Source organism: Arachis hypogaea, chromosome 8 (assembly GCF_003086295.3).
Source record: "Arachis hypogaea cultivar Tifrunner chromosome 8, arahy.Tifrunner.gnm2.J5K5, whole genome shotgun sequence".
Classification (NCBI taxonomy): Eukaryota; Viridiplantae; Streptophyta; class Magnoliopsida; order Fabales; family Fabaceae; genus Arachis; species Arachis hypogaea.
The window spans coordinates 14,246,163-14,264,027 of record NC_092043.1 but is presented as its reverse complement, the minus strand read 5'-3'; the positions used below and the strand labels follow the sequence as shown (position 1 = coordinate 14,264,027).

The following is a 17,865-nucleotide window of genomic DNA, read 5'->3' as shown; positions in this document are numbered from 1 at the left end:
TGGGAAGATGATCGTGGATGGTACTGCTGAGGAGCATGACGAGAATGCTCCTTGATTCGTAGCTGTTTGTAACTTTTTGTTTTGGCCGAGTTTGACTTTGTAGACCGATGTTTTGGTCTTTTTTATTTTGTTTTGTAACTTGAATGGTGTATTTTGTTCTGGCCATGTGTTGGACATGTTTTGAAATACTGTTTTATTGTGATTGATTTAGCATATGCTTATTGTTTTCGGATTTGTGGGTTAGAATTAGGTTTGTCTAAAAATAGTCATTCGTATTTCTTTGAATGTGTTGTGCGTTCGGCCTCGTTAAACCCTCCTTAGGCAAAACCCTTTTTTGGGAAAAAAACTCTAAGGGGAAAAAAGAGTGCCTTCATTCGTTAATTGTACAAGTTATGATCTGTACATTTTCAGGGAGGAGACATTCCAGTTCCCCGACATTGTGTTGCCTTGTAGTGTTTGAAGTTGGTAAGCCCCCATTCTGAGTACTTTTGATATTCGGAATGGCCTTCCCAGTTTGTGGCTAGTTTGCCGTGTGAATGAGGTCGTCTAACTTCTTCTATTCGTCTGAGAACTAGATCACCTTCCGAGAAGATCCTCGGCACAACCCTTTTGTTGTGCTTCTTTTCTGCTAGCTGTTTCTGGGCTCTTTGTTTGATGGCGGCGATTTCCCTATCTTCCTCGGCTAGGTCAAGCTCGGCGTTTCTGGCTCTTGTGTTATGTTGTTCGTCGTATAGTTCGGCTCTTAATGTTGGGATCTCGATTTCTACAGGGATTAATGCTTCCGAACCATAGACTAGCCTGAAGGGTGTCTCGCTCGTGGTGTTTTGTACTGTGGTGTTGTAGCTCCATAATATTTTCGGTATTAGCTCGGCCCACTCGCCCTTCGCGTTATCGAGCTTTTTCTTGATCGCCTGTAACACAACTCGGTTAGCAGCTTCGGCCTGCCCATTGGTTTGTGGGTGTTCGACCGAGCTAAAATGATGTTGTATATTAAAATTTCTTAAAAACGAGCCGAGCTTATTATCTGTAAATTGTCTATCATTGTCTGATATTATTTCTTTTGGTATTCCAAATCGGCATATTATGTTTTTCCATATAAAAGATCATAGCTTTTCGGCTGTTATTCTTGCTAAGGGTTGTGCTTCTATCTATTTTGAGAAGTAGTCTATTGATACTAAAAGAAATTTTACCTGTCCCGGTGCTATTGGAAATGGCCGAGGATGTCAAGTCCCCATTTGTGAAAAGGCCAGCTTACCTCCATGCTGTGCAATACCTCGGCCGGTTTTGTGGAGATGGCTTCGTGTTTCTGGCATTTGTCACATGCCTTGACTTTTGCTAAGCAGTCTCTTTTCATGGTCGGCCAGTAATATCCTGTCCTGGCTATTTTTGCAGCGAGAGTTCGTCCTCCTATGTGATTTCCGCATACACCCTTGTGGATTTCGTTCATTACTTCTCTTGCTTCATCTTTGTTTAAACATTTTAGCAATGGTTGCGAAAAATCGCACCTGTATAGTTCTCCTGCTATCTTTGTGTAGAAGCTCGCTTTACGTCTGAAATGTTGTTGGTTGGGCTCGGTACTGGGTATGGTACCTGTATTTATGTATTCCAAAAAAGGTGCTCTCCAATCATGTAGGCGGTTAATATTTTCTATGTATAATAGTTCAGTGCTTGGTTTTGTGAGTGTGAGTTGTGATAGTGCCGATGTTTGTGTATCTGCTCTAGTGGCGGCAAGTTTGGATAATATGTCTGCCCTAACATTTTGTTCTCTATGCACATGCAGTATAGTAAATGAGCTGAATTTTGAAATGAGATCCTTTGCTATGAGCCAGTATTGCTCTAGCAAGGGATCTTTTACCTGGAATTCACCTCGGATCTGTTGAACCACCAGGAGGGAGTCGCAATGTGCTGTCAGGCTTTGTACTTGGTGGCTTAGTGCGAGCTTGAGTCCTGCTATGAGGGCCACGTACTCGACCTGGTTGTTGCTTGCTGCTTGCTGCGAAATGGAACTGGAGGGCTTGTTCGGCTATTACCCCGTCACCTTCTTTTAGGATTATTCCGACTCCACTTCCTTCTCGGTTTGACGCTCCGTCCACATGTAACTCCCATGTTTTGTTATGTTCGTCAGGTGTTAATTCCATGATGAAATCGGCGAGGATCTGTGCTTTCAGGGCCGACCTAGGTTGAAACTGAATGTCGAATTCTGAAAGCTCGATCGACCATTTGGTCAGGCGTCCGGCCAGTTCTGGCTTCGTTAATATTTGCCTTAATGGGTGATTTGTCCTTACTATTATTGTGTGACTTTGGAAATAGTGCCTTAGTCTTCTTGCCGTGGTCACGAGTGTTAAGGCTAGCTATTCTATCTTCGGGTACCTTTGTTCTGTCGGTTGCATGACTTTGCTGACGAAGTATACTGGCTGTTGTGTCTTTCCTATCTCAATGACAAGAGCCGAGCTTATAGAATGATTGGAAATGGATAAATACAAATATAGAGGTTTACCGATTATGGGTCTCTGTAGTACGGGTGGTGATGATAAGATGGTTTTAAGCTCGTCAAACGCCCTCTCGCATTCTACTGTCCATTGGAATTTTTTATTCTTTAAGATCGTCTGGAAAAACAGGTAAGATCGGCTTGATACTGCTGGTAGGAATCAAGAAAGTGCGGCTACCCTTCCTGCTAATTGTTGTACCTCTTTCATCGTTTTAGGGCTTGCCATGTTGAGTATTGCTTTGCACTTTTCAGGGTTCGCCTCAATTCCTCATGAGGTTAGCATAAACCCGAGGAATTTGCCTCCTTGTACTCCAAAGGCGCATTTTTCTGGGTTGAGCCTTATATTGTATAATCGGACTTGTTCCAATATTTCTTTGAGGTCGTCACAGTGTGACCATTCTAGGGTGGTTTTGGCTACCATGTCGTCGACGTAAATTTCAATGTTCTGACCTATTTGATGTTGGAATACCTTGTCCATCAATCGTTGGTAAGTTGCACCTGCATTCTTTAGGTCAAATGGCATAACTCTATAGCAGAAATTACCATGTTCCGTTATAAATGCAGTCTTGCTTCGATCTTCTGGATGCATAAGGATCTGGTTGTAGCCAGAGTATGCATTCATGAAGCTCAAGCTTTTGAAACCTGATGCATTGTCTACGAGTTTATCAATGCATGGTAAAGGATAAGCATCTTTAGGGCATGCCTTGTTCAAATCTGTAAAGTCGACACACATGCGCCACTTACCTGAATTTTTCCTTACCATTACTACGTTCGAAAGCCATGTAGTGAAGCAGATTTCTTTGATGAAGTTGGCTTTGAGGAGTTTCTCTGTCTCTCCTAAGGCTGCCCTTGACTTTTCTGCTCCCAGGTTTCTCTTCTTCTGAGCTATAGGTCGGCTAGTCCTGTTGGTGGCCAATTTATGGCAAATTACGTCTGGGCTTATACCGGGCATGTCCGCTGGGGTCCAGGCGAACAGGTCGGCGTTTGTTTGCAATAATTTTATCAGTTCCGACCTTTGCTGTCCTTGTAGTGCTTGGGCGATGTATGTTATTTGTTCCGGTATATGGGTCAGTTGGATCTTCTGGAGGTCGTCTGCTAGTTGAGGTCTTTCTTGGGTGTCCCCTCGAGGATCAAGCTCGGCCAAGGACAAGACTTCCGTGCCTTGTATTGATTGGACTTCGCGTTGTTTCGGGCTTGTGTCCGGTCTTTTTAGGCTCGCATTATAGCACTGCCGAGCTTGTTGACGGTCAAAATGTATTGTCACTATCTTGCCGCCCTGTGCCTGAAATTTAACACATAGATGATAAGTAGATATGACTGCTCTGAACATGTTCAGAGCAGGTCTTCCGAGAATAATGTTATAAGGACTAGGGCAGTCGACTATTAGGTATTGTATGTCCAAGGTTCTTGACAACGGGTCGTTTCCCATTGTGGTCCTTAGCCATATATAGCCCTTGATCGGCACTCTTTCTCCAGAAAATCCTACTAATTCTCCGGATGAGGGTTGTATTAGTTTTTCAGATATACTCATTTTTGAAAAAGTAGAGTAAAATAGGACATCTGCACTACTACCTGGGTCCAAAAGGACTTTTCTTACCAGAAGGTCGCCTGTTTGAATGGAGATTACTACCGGGTCGTCTGTGTGAGGGGCGGCCGAGCATATATCGGCTTGGTTAAAAGTGATTTCTAGATCCTGCATATCTTTTGGCGGTGTTATTCCTTCGATTGCCAGCATTGCACGGTAACTTCACTTTCGTGCTGAGGTTGTTTCGCTGCCTCCTGCGAATCCCCCAGATATGCAGTTTATGACCCCCTTAGGTGGGTTGTTGTTCGGCCATTTGTTGGCGTCTTTGCTGGCCAAGGTCTGATGACGTTCTTCCTTGTTGCTTTCCCTGTGTTTTTGCCCCTTGATGTATTTATCCAAGAGGCCCTGCCGTGCTAATCTCTCCAGGAGATCTTTGGCTATCACGCATTCGTCGGTTGTATGGCCATATTTCTGGTGGAAGGCACAGTGCTTGCTTTTGTCAACGAATCGCTGATCTTGGTAGCTCCCCGCTCTGGTTGGTGGTTTTATAATCTTGGCATTGAGTATTTCTTTGATTATCTTTTCTCTCTTCGTATTGAATCTGGTGTAGTTATCGAATTTTGGGGTGAGCTTGGATGATTTGCCGAGGTCTCTAGCGTTCGTTGATCTGGGGGGTCTGTCGTCCTCTTTTCTTGGTCTCCTTTCGGTTTTGTCAGCCTCTATGAGCTCTTCGATCTCCATTTGTCCTGCTGCTCTTTCCCGGAATTCGTCCAGTATTTTTGGCTTGGTGACCGCGATTATTTCTCTGAACTTTCCGGGCCTGAGTCCGGCTTTGAGGGCGTGCAGGTGGACGGCAGGGTTTAGGTCAGGTATTTCCATGGTGGCGTCCGTGAACCTGGTTATATAATCTTTCAAGCTTTCTTGTGGGCCCTGGCGAATGGTGCTGAGGTAGTCTGATCCATGTACATAGATCCGAGCTGCTGCAAAGTAGTCGATGAAAGACCTAGCCAGATCTTCAAAGGAAGCGATTGATCCTGCAGACAATTTTGAAGACCAAAGTAGGGCAGCCCCGTCTAGATAAGTAGGGAAAGCTCTGCAAAGCACAGGGTCGTTATTAGGTCCATTAAAAAACATCATAGATTGAAATTTTTTAATGTGAGCCCGGGGGTCACCAATCCCCTTATATGGCTCGAGAGAGGAAGGGAGTGTGAAATGCTTTGGCATTTGGAAGTTCGTGATTTCTTTAGAAAACGGGTTGTCCAAGGTCAGCTTTTCCTTGGGGGGTTGACACCTATGAGTTTGGCTCCGCCTTGGGTTGAACCTTTGGAGTTGCCTTCCTCTTGTTTACTGCTCTGAGTGGATAGCTCAGCTAGTCTCTTGACTTCTGCTTGCAGTTCGGCCATCTGGGCCATAAGTTCGGCCTGACTGGGTTGATGAATTCCGTTGTCGGCCATGTCACCAGCTTGATGAACCCTGCGTAGAAGTAGAAAATAAAAAAAAGGGAAAGTGGAAATAGAGTGGGGTTAGATTTCGGGCCCCACGGTGGGTGCCAAATGTTCCGTCCTGAGGGCGCCGAGGTATATGACTTCCAGTTGAGCACTTGACTCCTTGACTGAGCTATACGTCGTATTGGCTCAATGGTGCGGAATGACCTCGATTCTCTGAAACACGGCGGCGGGAGCACCTGCACAAGACACTCCGACGCTCAAGTAAGTATGTGAGTTATAAGAGAGTAGAGAATAATTAGTAAGAATGAGTTCTGTGACCTGTCCTTTGTGGTTGGGTTAGGTTTGGTTTTATAGGCATGTGGTGTGTTGGTTTGTTTCGAATTATCAGGTAAGTGCAGTTATTGATATCTTTGATCCGTGCAGAGACGTGATTGAATCTGAGGGAATGAGTTCCGTGATTGTGGATGACGCTGCTAACCTGTTCGCGTTTTAGTTGGAAGTTTTTATGCTTTACTCAGTCTATCCGAATTTTTAGGTTGATAACCAAGTTTTGAGTTTTCCTCCGAATTTGGTGGTGTACACGTCAATATGTCTTTTCAAAGAAAAGTTTGTGACTTAAATGTCTAGTGGTGGTGGCAAATACAATTCGTAGCTAGGTCGAACTAATGCTTAAAAAGTCGAGCATGTGTAAAATAAGTCAGTAACAATGCATTAAAACAAGATTAGGTAACAAAAGAAAATTCTACCCATCATGTTATATATTTTCCATATTTCGCACCTACATCGTTGATTGTAATAAGTAAGAATAAGATGGTGAATAGTACATACGTCATCATTATCACTACTCTTCTTTTAACAGAGTTTAGCACATACATTTCAAGTTGATTGCTATAAAATCTAAAAAATATTGTCTAATTTATTAAAAATTAATATTTAATTTAAAAATATAAAAATAAATAATTTTTAAATATTTAAAATTTATTAAAAAATAAATTAAATAAAAATTTAACACTAACTGATAAACATTATAGAATTTTTCTGCATTTTAAATTTGAATTTGAAATAATATCAACCATATGCATAGTATCATGGCGTCATCATGCACGTTTGCCTTTTCAACCGAATATATAGGTATAGAGCCACGCGGGAACTTGACATAAAAGTTGGTAATCAATTACCTAATAAAGCAAACAAACGATTCAAATTTTTAACCAAAGTAGCAAGAAAATCACAAGACCTTTATTTATTTTCTCCTGGGTTTGTATTCTACAGAAGCTTGAGAGCACTTTTCTAATTTTGATATGAAAATTAAACATGGTGTATAACTGAGTTTATTGGGGTTTGGAAATTGTGGTGACTACAATGAAAATATCGAACGGTTTGCTTGGAAGAAGAGTAACTAGACGGTCCCATTACACCATTTAGAAGTACATAAATCGGATCGATTCGATTTTCTAGCAAAAAATAACCCCACTCACCCATCCCTTTCATCTTTTCACTCTCACTCATTCACTCCTTCACTCTCCATTCTCCAACATACCCAACTCCACATTTCTCCCTTCTCTTCTTTTATTGAAGCTGCAAAAATTTAACAAGAAGCTGCCTGCAAGCAGAAACAAAAATCAACAATGCCAAAAAGACCAAAAATAAAAAAATTATTCGTCTAAAATTTTACATTGTTAATTATCTTTATCATCTTAATTACGTAAACTTCTTATTATCAAATAATTTGATTTAATCTAAATAATAATGAGAACATTAAAGATTAGTTTATTATAATAATTATTATTAAGTGGATTATAGGTATGTATTAATATTGTTATTAATTGTTAGAAGCCAACAGTAAAATAAAATAAATTTTGAAGATTTTTGAATAATAATTAAATTAATTATTATTATAAATATATTATTTAGATATTTAATTATTAATTATTGTGTCTTGTTAGTTAGATAGATGTGTAATTAATATTTATTTGAGTAAAGTATCATTTTTGTTCTTAAGAATAAGTCTCAAAATTGTCTCTAACGTTTGAATTATCCTATTTAAATCCTTAATGTTTCAAAATTGACTCAATGTTGTCCTGCCGTTAGCAATCTGTTAACGGAATTAACGGTGGGACAAAATTGAGATGATTTTAAAACATTAGAGACTTAAATAGGACGAATACGTTGGGGATAAAAACGATACATAGAAATAAATTTAAATTTTATCCTTCAATAATATCAATCTTTTACGGTACATAGTTATTCAATTATTTTTTAATCACACCTAAGTAAATTACACTTAATCCCATTAGTTTTATTCTAAATAAATTTATTTTTTATAATTTTATTCTTAAAAATTTTTACTCATCATAAAATGTTTGTAGAATAACTAATACATAAATTTATGGAGAAAAAATGATAAATATACAATAAAGTAATGTGATTCTAGTAATTTTACAAATATTTTATGATGAGTAAAAATCTTTAAGAGTAAAATTATAAAAAAAATAATTTATTTAGAATCAAAATAATATGATTAAGTGTAATTTACTTAAATGTGATTAAAAATAATTGAATAAATATGCACCATAAAAGATTGATATTAGTGAAAGATAAAATTAAAATTTATTTTTATGTATCATTTTCGTCCCCAATGTTTTCGTCTTATTTAAATCCCTAACATTTCAAAATCGTCTTAATGTTTTAATCTGGTCAATTTCGTTAACAAATTCTTAACGGTAGGACAACATTGAGTCAATTTTAAAATGTTAAGGACTTAAATAGGACGATTCAAATATTAGGGACAACTTTGATATTTACCCCAAACGTTGGGGACGAAAAAAATACTTTACTCTATTTATTTTATTGTATGTATTGTAATAGAAGTGAAAATTTTGAAATTGTTTAAATATAATAATTTAGTTAGTGAAGTAAGTAAGTAATTAATTAATTGAGGTATATTATTATTATTATTATTATTATTATTATTATTATTATTATTATTATTATTATTATTATTATTATTGTGACAGTTAGTCTAGTTTAGGTAATAAATTAATTATGTTAGTCACAGCAAATTTTAAATATGGATTTAATAGATTATTTATGATTATTAACAAATTCTTTTGCGGTACAAAAATATATATATGTATAATAATAATAATATTGAGGAGTTTAATATTATATTCTAGTTATATAAATATAAAATAATGAATAATAATTATTATAAAATAAATAGGTTTTATATATTAAAAAATATAGCTTTAATGGATGTAATAATAATAATTAGATTAATATTTTGGATTTATTTAAATTTTATTAATTATTGTTAGAAATTAATAAATATAAATGTGAAATTTTTGTAACATAAATTTAGTATATTTCGAGTAGTTAATATATTTCGAATAGTTAATAGTATAATTGTTAATATAATTATATTATATTATTTATGTGATAATGAGAATGAGATATTGTTAAATTTTATTAATTAATTAATTATGCTTATATTTGTTTAATGTGATATATACTTACATTTTGTAGGTTTTTAGATATTAATATGTGAAATGTCAATGTCATACCATAATATCTTAATGCCAAAGTCATTCAATAATATCATAAATGCTAAAGTCATACAATAACATCATAAAGACAATGCAACAACAGTAGAAATTCTATTGGGTGATTGGACCTGCACTTGTACCACAGCATTGACGATATCTGTTACAGTTATGGCCTTCGATCTTATATTGGTTATAGCGCCTTAGTGCATACAACATTCGAATGTCCATCTCATTTAAAAAGTGGATTATCTTTGGCCGACCTTTGGCTACCCGTGTGAGGAACGGATTGTCTACGAATCGAGATCCATGATAAACAAGCTACGTTGTGGGATTTTCTAGTGGCCTAAACTTAGTTCTATATACTCTTCTTGGTCCATCTTGTAGACGTCATGAACGTACACTTGTCAACCCAGCCGCTGATTTGCACAACAAGCAAATACATGTCGATACAAAATCCAGTCCACTTGAAATACACCACAGTCACAATGTTGTCGACGTAGGTTAACTACATACTCCACTCCACTCGGCATCTCACGTACTTCAAATACCTTATTCTGTCTATCAAAGCAACTAACTTAGATGTCTTCCAATGCCCACTAATTCGCATGTAATTTGGAAGTCACAAGCTTAGAGAACACATGTCCAGCATTAATACAAGTCTCAATTTTGGCTCTTTTTCTTGTGAATAACTCATTAAGCCTGTAAAATATTGCCTTAACAAATATAGTGACTAGGAGATTGCGTGTTCCTTTCAAGACCGAATCGATGCATTCTACTAGATTGGTGGTCATATGACCCTATCAGTATCCACCATCAAATGTCAAAGCATACTGTTCACGTGGGATCCAGTTCAGCCAGTTAGTGTAAACCCCGTTCGCGTAATCGCTGATAACGCATCTCGTACTCGTGAACCGTCCTCGAATATCCTATGATAAACAAAAGGCCTACTATAAACAACATGCATTATAACAGTATCTGTAACAATAACAAATTTCATTGTATTCAAATTTACCTATGATGACGATAAGCTTCTGCAGGTACGAAGCCTTGAACTTTCTCAAGAAGTTGGATTCTATATGCTTGATACAAAACATGTGAAAAGCTCTAGGAGGAGACTAGACTCCAATACTATGAGCAATAGCTGAACTGATAGACTCATGTTGATCGGAGATAAAGCCCACACTGTCATGTGTCACCACATGATGTCATAAGTTACTAAGAAAGAAGTGTCACGCCTCAGATATCTCTCCCTCCACTATCGCAAATGCAATAGGCATGATATTGTTATTGTCATCTTGTGAAACTACAACCAACAAATAATCCTTATATTTTTCATACAAATGAGTACCGCACTACAACAAATTCCGCCTACACTATTGACTTGCAGTGTCTGAATGCTCATATACAAGGGTAATAACTCCAAAAGACTCGATGTAGTACACGGATATTAGGAACCAAGTCATCCCTCTGGTACGCAAGCATTGTTTCAAAATAAATGACTGCTGCTGACTCATTGTAACACATGGTCTCAAATCATATCGGCAAAGCTTCATACGAAGCTTCCCAATAGCCAAAAATTGATTCCACTGCCATCTGCTTTGGTAACCATGCTTTGCGATAACTTATAGTGTAGTTAAACTTCGACTGTACTTTTACAATGAATGATTTCACATTTATAGATGGGTCAACTTCTACTAAGGACTTTGTTGGTTCTGTAATTGTATTGGAATCCAGCTTCGAATGATCTTGAGAAATGGTGGCTCTAATACAAGTGTGACTACTATTATACCTCCTTATCTCCCAGCAGTACTTCTTGCACATTTTACTAACCCTGATCAGTCAATCACAACCTGCGCCTTTGTGTACATTTAGCATAGAATATTGTTTGTTTCGACTCATACACTCGATAATTTAAACCTCAACGGATTGTATAATCTTTCATTGTCTTAATTACTGCCTTCCTAGAATTGAATTCCATTCTCGCGATGAATTCACCATCCACCATAATAGAAAGCTCTGCTACAAATATAATCACACTTTGATAAATAATTATTAAATATATGATTTAACAGTTAAAATTTATCTATAAATTATAAATTATAAATTATAAATCAATATTTGTAGTTATCTAAAATATATATATAAATAAGTAATAATAAATTAATAACCATACAAAATACAATTTAATAAATTATAAAATATACATAATTAATTAATAAATAAAAATAAATAAATAATCAAATGTTATTTACTAAATAAAAAAATATACACGAATGATTTATATATATATATATATATATATATATATATATATATATAATTATCCTATACTTTAACTAAATAAATAAATAATCAAATGCTATTTAATAAATTATATTCCACGGATCACATGTTGGTCATGTTACCTAATCGATCTACAATATTTATCTATTATACATTGTATCAAAAATACATACCTACATTCATATACTGAGGAAATTTCGGTGCATGCATGGCCTCCAAATCTAACGAGCGCATGAAAGTAGGCTCCACAAACAGATGCTGATTTGCTAGTGCATTTGCCACCTCCGTCACGTCTGCCTCCAAAGTGCTGTCAGTTTGATTTCGGTCTGCTTCAGATTGTTCGAACTCAATATACAGTTCGATAGACGATATTGGGAGCGAGTTTCAATATACACTGAAAACATTTCTTGCATGCTCGCTTCATCAGTTACATATTTGGTTTAAAATTGAACGAACCTACCAAACACGGATATAGGATACCTGTACAAAATGCACGACACTCTCCTAGATATTTGAGAATCCATCTTCTCACAAATTACACCTTTCAGTTCTTCAAACGACAATGTGAATGGAATAACGATATCTAATGGATTTTCACATACAAATTTCACTCCTTCAACTGTTTGTAACAAAATCTATCTATGACTTTTAACATCACTCTATCATCCATTATGATATATTCACATTAAACACTCTCAATCTTAGTATTGTTTCTGTTGAAACAATGAAAAAAAAAGAGAACCAAAGGAGTTTCAGAAGAGAGAATTGAGAGACGAAGAAGAAATGGAGAGTTCGACCAACTTTGGGAGTGTATATATATATAAACAAAGAAATTGGACCGTCCGACCGCATTTTTACCATTTCAAATATTTTAAAGAACTGAAATCGGACCGTTCGATTAGCGTTATATTCAAATAAAAAATTGCTTGGATAAAATTGGACCGTTCGATTACTATACAAACAAAGATTTGAGATTTTTTGTTCCACACAAATCGGACCGTCCGATTTGTGTTCCTCTTTCTTACCACAAAGAAATCAGATAGTACGATTTTTTTCCCCTAACTTCAAAAACTAACGCTGTCACAACAGTGTATTAACCCCCACCCAAACCTTCATAACCCAGCGTTACACACTTTATATTCATATTAAAAATAATGAGCCGCTTGAGAGGGCTTTTATCAAAAAATATAGAAAATTTAAAATTTTTTATATATTTATTATTTTTTAATTTTTACTAATTAATAATAAAATTTAATTTTAATACATTATCAATGTGAAATAGTTTTATACGTGTATCTAATTACATAACGTCACATAAGTAAAAATAATTATATTTTACATTAAAAACATGAATAGTCATCAAAAAAAACAAATATAATTGTACGACGGTATAAAACGCCATCAAAGTTAAACTCTTAAAATTATCATATTAGTTTAATCTTTTTCTTTTTTAAATTTCACAAAGCTACATGCAAAACAAGAGTCAATGATAATTTTTTTTTTCAAATTTTATGTGTAGGTTAACTTAGTTCTTCTAATATCTGAATTAAATTAATATACCAAATTAACTAATAAATAATAATATATATCTGTATAGATTCAATAGTCTAAATTTAAGTGGCATATGATGAACACACTCCAATAACAATAAAAAGAGCAATCAATTCGTGGTTTGTTAGGCTATTAGGTTAGAACTTAGAACATTCTCAAAGTAATATATATATAAAGTTCGTTTTGTCTGGGTTATCCAACACAACGCATGAGCTGATTTAGGTTAATTATTAGAACCCTTAATTTTATTCGATGTTAATTAAAAAGTTAATTAAAATTATTAAAATGTCAAAGCTAATGTAGGTCTGTCTCTTTACGTTTCAAAAGAAGGTGATGAGATCACCGACTATGGCCGCCACACATGTTTCTTAATTTGGTTTTTCAGATCACTTTTCTTTCCAACGTGGATAAGACGAAATCATCAAAAGCCTACCAATGATATTTGATTTTCAACAACTTCTAGTTGCAAAATTTGACTATGTTTTAGAGTCATTTGTTATTCTCCTTTATATTAGTCATGTATATATCATTCTAAGTTCCTAGCTAAGACATTGTCTTTTAATATTTCTCTTAATATTTAATTAACAAATTACAAAATTTTTTAGTAGAGGATATTTGATTGTTGGAGTAAAAATTTGGTAAATGTTTCACATGGATGAGTTATATATAGTTTTACCTATATGTTTCTTTCAAATTGACAGATTATTTCTTATAGTACAAAAATTTCATTATTATTAAGATTTAATCGGGAGGAATACTAATGGCATATTAAACTGCAAAAAAAGTACGTTACCAAAAAAAATGCAAAAAAGTACATTATTATTATTATTATTATTATTATTATTATTATTATTATTATTATTATCTGTCTAGTATAAATGATTCAAAAATATTATATACATACTAAAAATAAATTATTATATATTTGTGTATAACTACATATATTGTTTAATTCATTTTCGATGTATATTTTATATTTTAATATGTATTTTATATAAGTAATTAATTTTTTATATACACATATTATAATTATAATTGATTATTTTTTACCCTTTTTTTCCGTTAGATGAGTTGAATATCTCTCGATGAATAGCTTTGGCTCTTAGACATTACAATATTACCAACTCACCTACACTTATTTTCGAGACAAATGAATTTTCGTTGTCCTAAGATCTCCACCACAAACGAATTTAGGATTAGAGATACCAAATCGATACTCGAAAAATTCTAGCGCTAACAGAATGGTACTTGACTTTTGTTATTGACAAAATGGTCCCTGAAAGGCTTTAAAATTTAACAAGCGTGCCCCCGAACTCGTCGGGACACATTTCTGGTGAACACAATGTTGACGTGGCCAACCTGTTTTAATGACCTGACCAACCCCCTTCCCAATTCTAATCTCCCCCTCCCTAACACACTCTTCCCCTTCCCGACGCAGCTTTGAATCCTATTCGTGCAGTGTCACTCTCTTCCTAGAGATCGTTGAATTTATTCCATTCTTTTTTTCCTTTTCAAAAGCTCAATACAAAACTAAAATAATAAATTGGTTTAATTTGGATTGGTTGGTTTCGATTCAGTCAGTTCACGAATCAGGACAGAATTTCTTGAGAGTAATGGAAATTCTTTTGAATTGTTCCAATTCATTTCCTTGCAAGAGCTGAAATCTAGGGTTGCGATTAATCTCGTGCTTCCATTGGTACCTGGCTTCCCCTGACATCAGAACCAAGGAGCCGGCGTCAGCAAAACCAGTACTTGAAGCAAATCGGAGTGAAGGGGAGTGAAGTGAATGACGTAGAAAAATTCGAGAGAGAGAATGGTGATGGTGTCTTGGAAGTACAAGAGGTCAACGTGGGAGCTGATATCTTATCCAGGAAGTTACATGTTGACGATCATCAGCGGTTGAGGGAGAATGGAGGCTGATGAGGTGTGGATGAGGTGGGAAGGTGATAAGGTGATGGGCCCAGGAAGGGAGGTGGTCGAAGAGCATGGCTTGGTTGTTGTTGGTGGTGGGAGTGAACCAGTTGTGGGAGTTGATGGCAGAGAGAAGGTGGGTTTGGTGGCGATGATAGAGAAATTGATGTATATTCGTAGACTCTTAAGTTGTTCTATTGTCACTTACTGCAACTTTTCTTCTAATAATAATAATGACGATAATGATGATGATGAGGGTCTGGAGACTTGTTTTATTACTGTTGCTAGAGAAAGTAAAAAAGTGAGAGTGTGAGATCAACAGAATCTATTGGGGAAGGGAGGGAAGGGGCGGGGAACATGTGTTGGGAAAAGAGGAATTAAGGGAGAGAGGAGGAAAGGGTTGGCTAGGCCATCAAAACATATTGGCCACATTAGCATTATTTTTGCTGGAAATGTGCTCTGGCGAATTCAGGAGTACGCTTGTCAAATTTTAAAATCTTTCAAAAACTATTTTATCAATAATAAAAGTCAAGTTCCATTTTATCAGTACCAAAATTTTTTGAATATCGATTTAGTATTGACCTCTTAAGACTATGTGGTGTTCTTTGTTTTAGATATACACACATACACATCTCCACTCACACTAAAATTTTCGATCCTGGATGTGACTTATCACAAGACAAACAGGTTTGCCACTCATACACTATCTTAGTCACGGATTATTTTGTGTTTGTTTCTATGGGAGAACATTTTTTATTTAGTGGGCAAGAGGATTTTTTTGGGTGTACAACCATTGTAGGGCTGATCACAGAATCATAGGCCTTTTTTTCAATCATCTGGGAAAACAATCATTACTTCCAAAATTATAGACCTTTCGGAATGTTCAGCAAATACCTAGATTTCAGGCCCTCTTTTATGTGTACTGGGCTAATATTTTTGTTTAGGCCTGATAGACAGTTCACACAATATATAACACCATAAACAACGTAAGGCCCAGAGATGGAGTCTTTTTTTTACCCCTATTCTTATTTATTTTATGGAAGATAACATAATTTTTTAAAAGAAAAAAAATAATAAGACCAATAAAATTTATTATTTTTTATTAATATTTGATTAATTTAAATTTTAAATTTTAAATTCTTAAATTATAATTGTATGGAAAAAATATATTAGTTTAAATATTAACTAATATTAATAAAAAATGTATTGGTCTTGCATTAATTATTTTGTGAAAAGTAGAAATTATTTAATATTTTAAAATGATGTCTTTTTATATTTAAAATAAAATTAGAAATTATTTTATTATTTTTTATTAATAATAGTTATTTAGATTATTTTTTTATCAATAATATGTTTACTATTGTAATTATTTTTTAGTGAGAGTACATAGAACATACATAATATATAAAATGTAATAACTCAATAAATATTTTTTTTTAAATTAAGAAAATTCAAATAGAAACAACCAATTGTGAGAAACTACATCAAAGTCAAAGTCTGACCCAATACCAGTACTAGGATCAATGGTGAAAGTTTTGCATATAACAAAGCCATGTAAGATTTTTTCATGATGATGAATCAAAGGGTTATGTTAAGTGAGAGTGAGAGTGAGAATTGAAGGGAGGATACTTCTAAATTAACTGCTGTAGACTATCTATATGTTCGGCCAAGAAAAGAAAATTCATTTGGCCAAGAAAAGTAGAGATAGACACTTTGAAAAGTTTATCATTTTATTCTGTGATAATCAATCCGTCATTTACATTGTCAATAATTTTATTTTTTATCAAAAGAACCAAACACATTATTTCTTAAATTATAATTGTATGAAAAAATATACTGATTCTCCATTAATTATTTTGTGAAAAGTAAAAATTATTTAATATTTTAAAATGATGTCTTTTTATATTTAAAATAAAATTAAAAATAATAATTAAAAATTATTTTATTATTGTTTTGTTATTAAGGATTGTTATTTAGATTATTTTTTTTATTAATAATAGACTTATCATTATAATTATTTTATAACAAAAGTACATAAAGAGTACAGAGTATATAAGATATAATAATTTAACAAAAAATTTTTGTTTAAAATCAAGAGAATTCAAATAGAAACAACAAATTGTGAGAAATTACATACCCAGTACGTACCAGGATCAATGGTGAAAGTTTTGCATATAACAAAGCCATGTGAAATTTTTTCATGATGTTTGAATCAAAGGATTATATTAGGTGAGAGTGAGAGTGAGAATTGAAGGGAGGATATTCCTAAAAAATTAATTACTGTAGACTATCTACATGTTCGGCAAAAAAAGAAACCTATTTGGCCAAGAAAAGTAAAGATAGACACTTTTAAAAGTCTATTACTTTATTCTGTGACAACTAATAAGCTATTTACATTGTCAATAATCTCATTTTTTATAAAAGAACCAAACACATTAGATTTATATAATTTTAGTTTGCGGGAGGATGATGTTACCTATATTATTTCTTTATCAATAATAGGTTTACCATTATAATTATTTTTTAGTAAAAGTATATAAAAAATACATAATACATAAGATGTAATAACTCAACAAATATTTTTTAAAAAAAAAAATTATTCTCTTTAACGATGAAAAAAATTTATTTTTTCTCCCTCTTTTAATCCTGCTTTATCAAACTATCAACATCATAGTTTGAATAGTTTAAAACATAAAATTTTTTTTAAGGATTGTGTAATTTTTTCGCAAAAAATAAATAAAAAAAATAAAAATCGCGTTACTCTTGATTTTTAGCTAGCAATTCACATTATTATTCCTTGTGATTATGCATTGTACTGTTTGGTACGTGACTATCTTCATCTAACATCTCAGATCTTTTTATATTACCATGCAGCTAGTCCTAGCCAGTTAGAAGTTATCACCAATTGTCATCATCGGAGTAATATTTAAAATAGGATTTTAAAAAATTTTCACTTGAAATAAAGTTCGTCGTCAACAATTTTCAAATAAATTTTATGTCTCTCAATTTTTATGTCGTAAGATAAACAGATTTCTCCATTACTTTGATGAAACGGAGAGATCTAATGTAATTATTAAATAGTTGATGTGCTTGTCACAGTATCAGGTGTCAGGC

General features: G+C 34.1%; 2 protein-coding genes across 2 annotated transcripts; both read right to left on the bottom strand.

The window, feature by feature from the left end:
* Nucleotides 1-407: 407 nt before the first annotated feature.
* LOC140174668 (uncharacterized) lies at nucleotides 408-2,138 on the bottom strand. Its single transcript, XM_072200156.1, has 3 exons — nucleotides 1,867-2,138; nucleotides 1,256-1,766; nucleotides 408-941 (listed from the first exon to the last, which is right to left on the bottom strand). Exons 1-3 carry the CDS (start codon nucleotides 2,136-2,138, stop codon nucleotides 408-410), a joined length of 1,317 nt encoding a protein of 438 aa, XP_072056257.1.
* Nucleotides 2,139-4,235: 2,097 nt separating this feature from the next.
* LOC112705035 (uncharacterized) lies at nucleotides 4,236-5,237 on the bottom strand. Its single transcript, XM_025755895.1, has one exon. The coding sequence runs from the start codon at nucleotides 5,235-5,237 to the stop codon at nucleotides 4,236-4,238; it is 1,002 nt and encodes a 333-aa protein (XP_025611680.1).
* Between the last annotated feature and the right edge of the window lie 12,628 nt (nucleotides 5,238-17,865).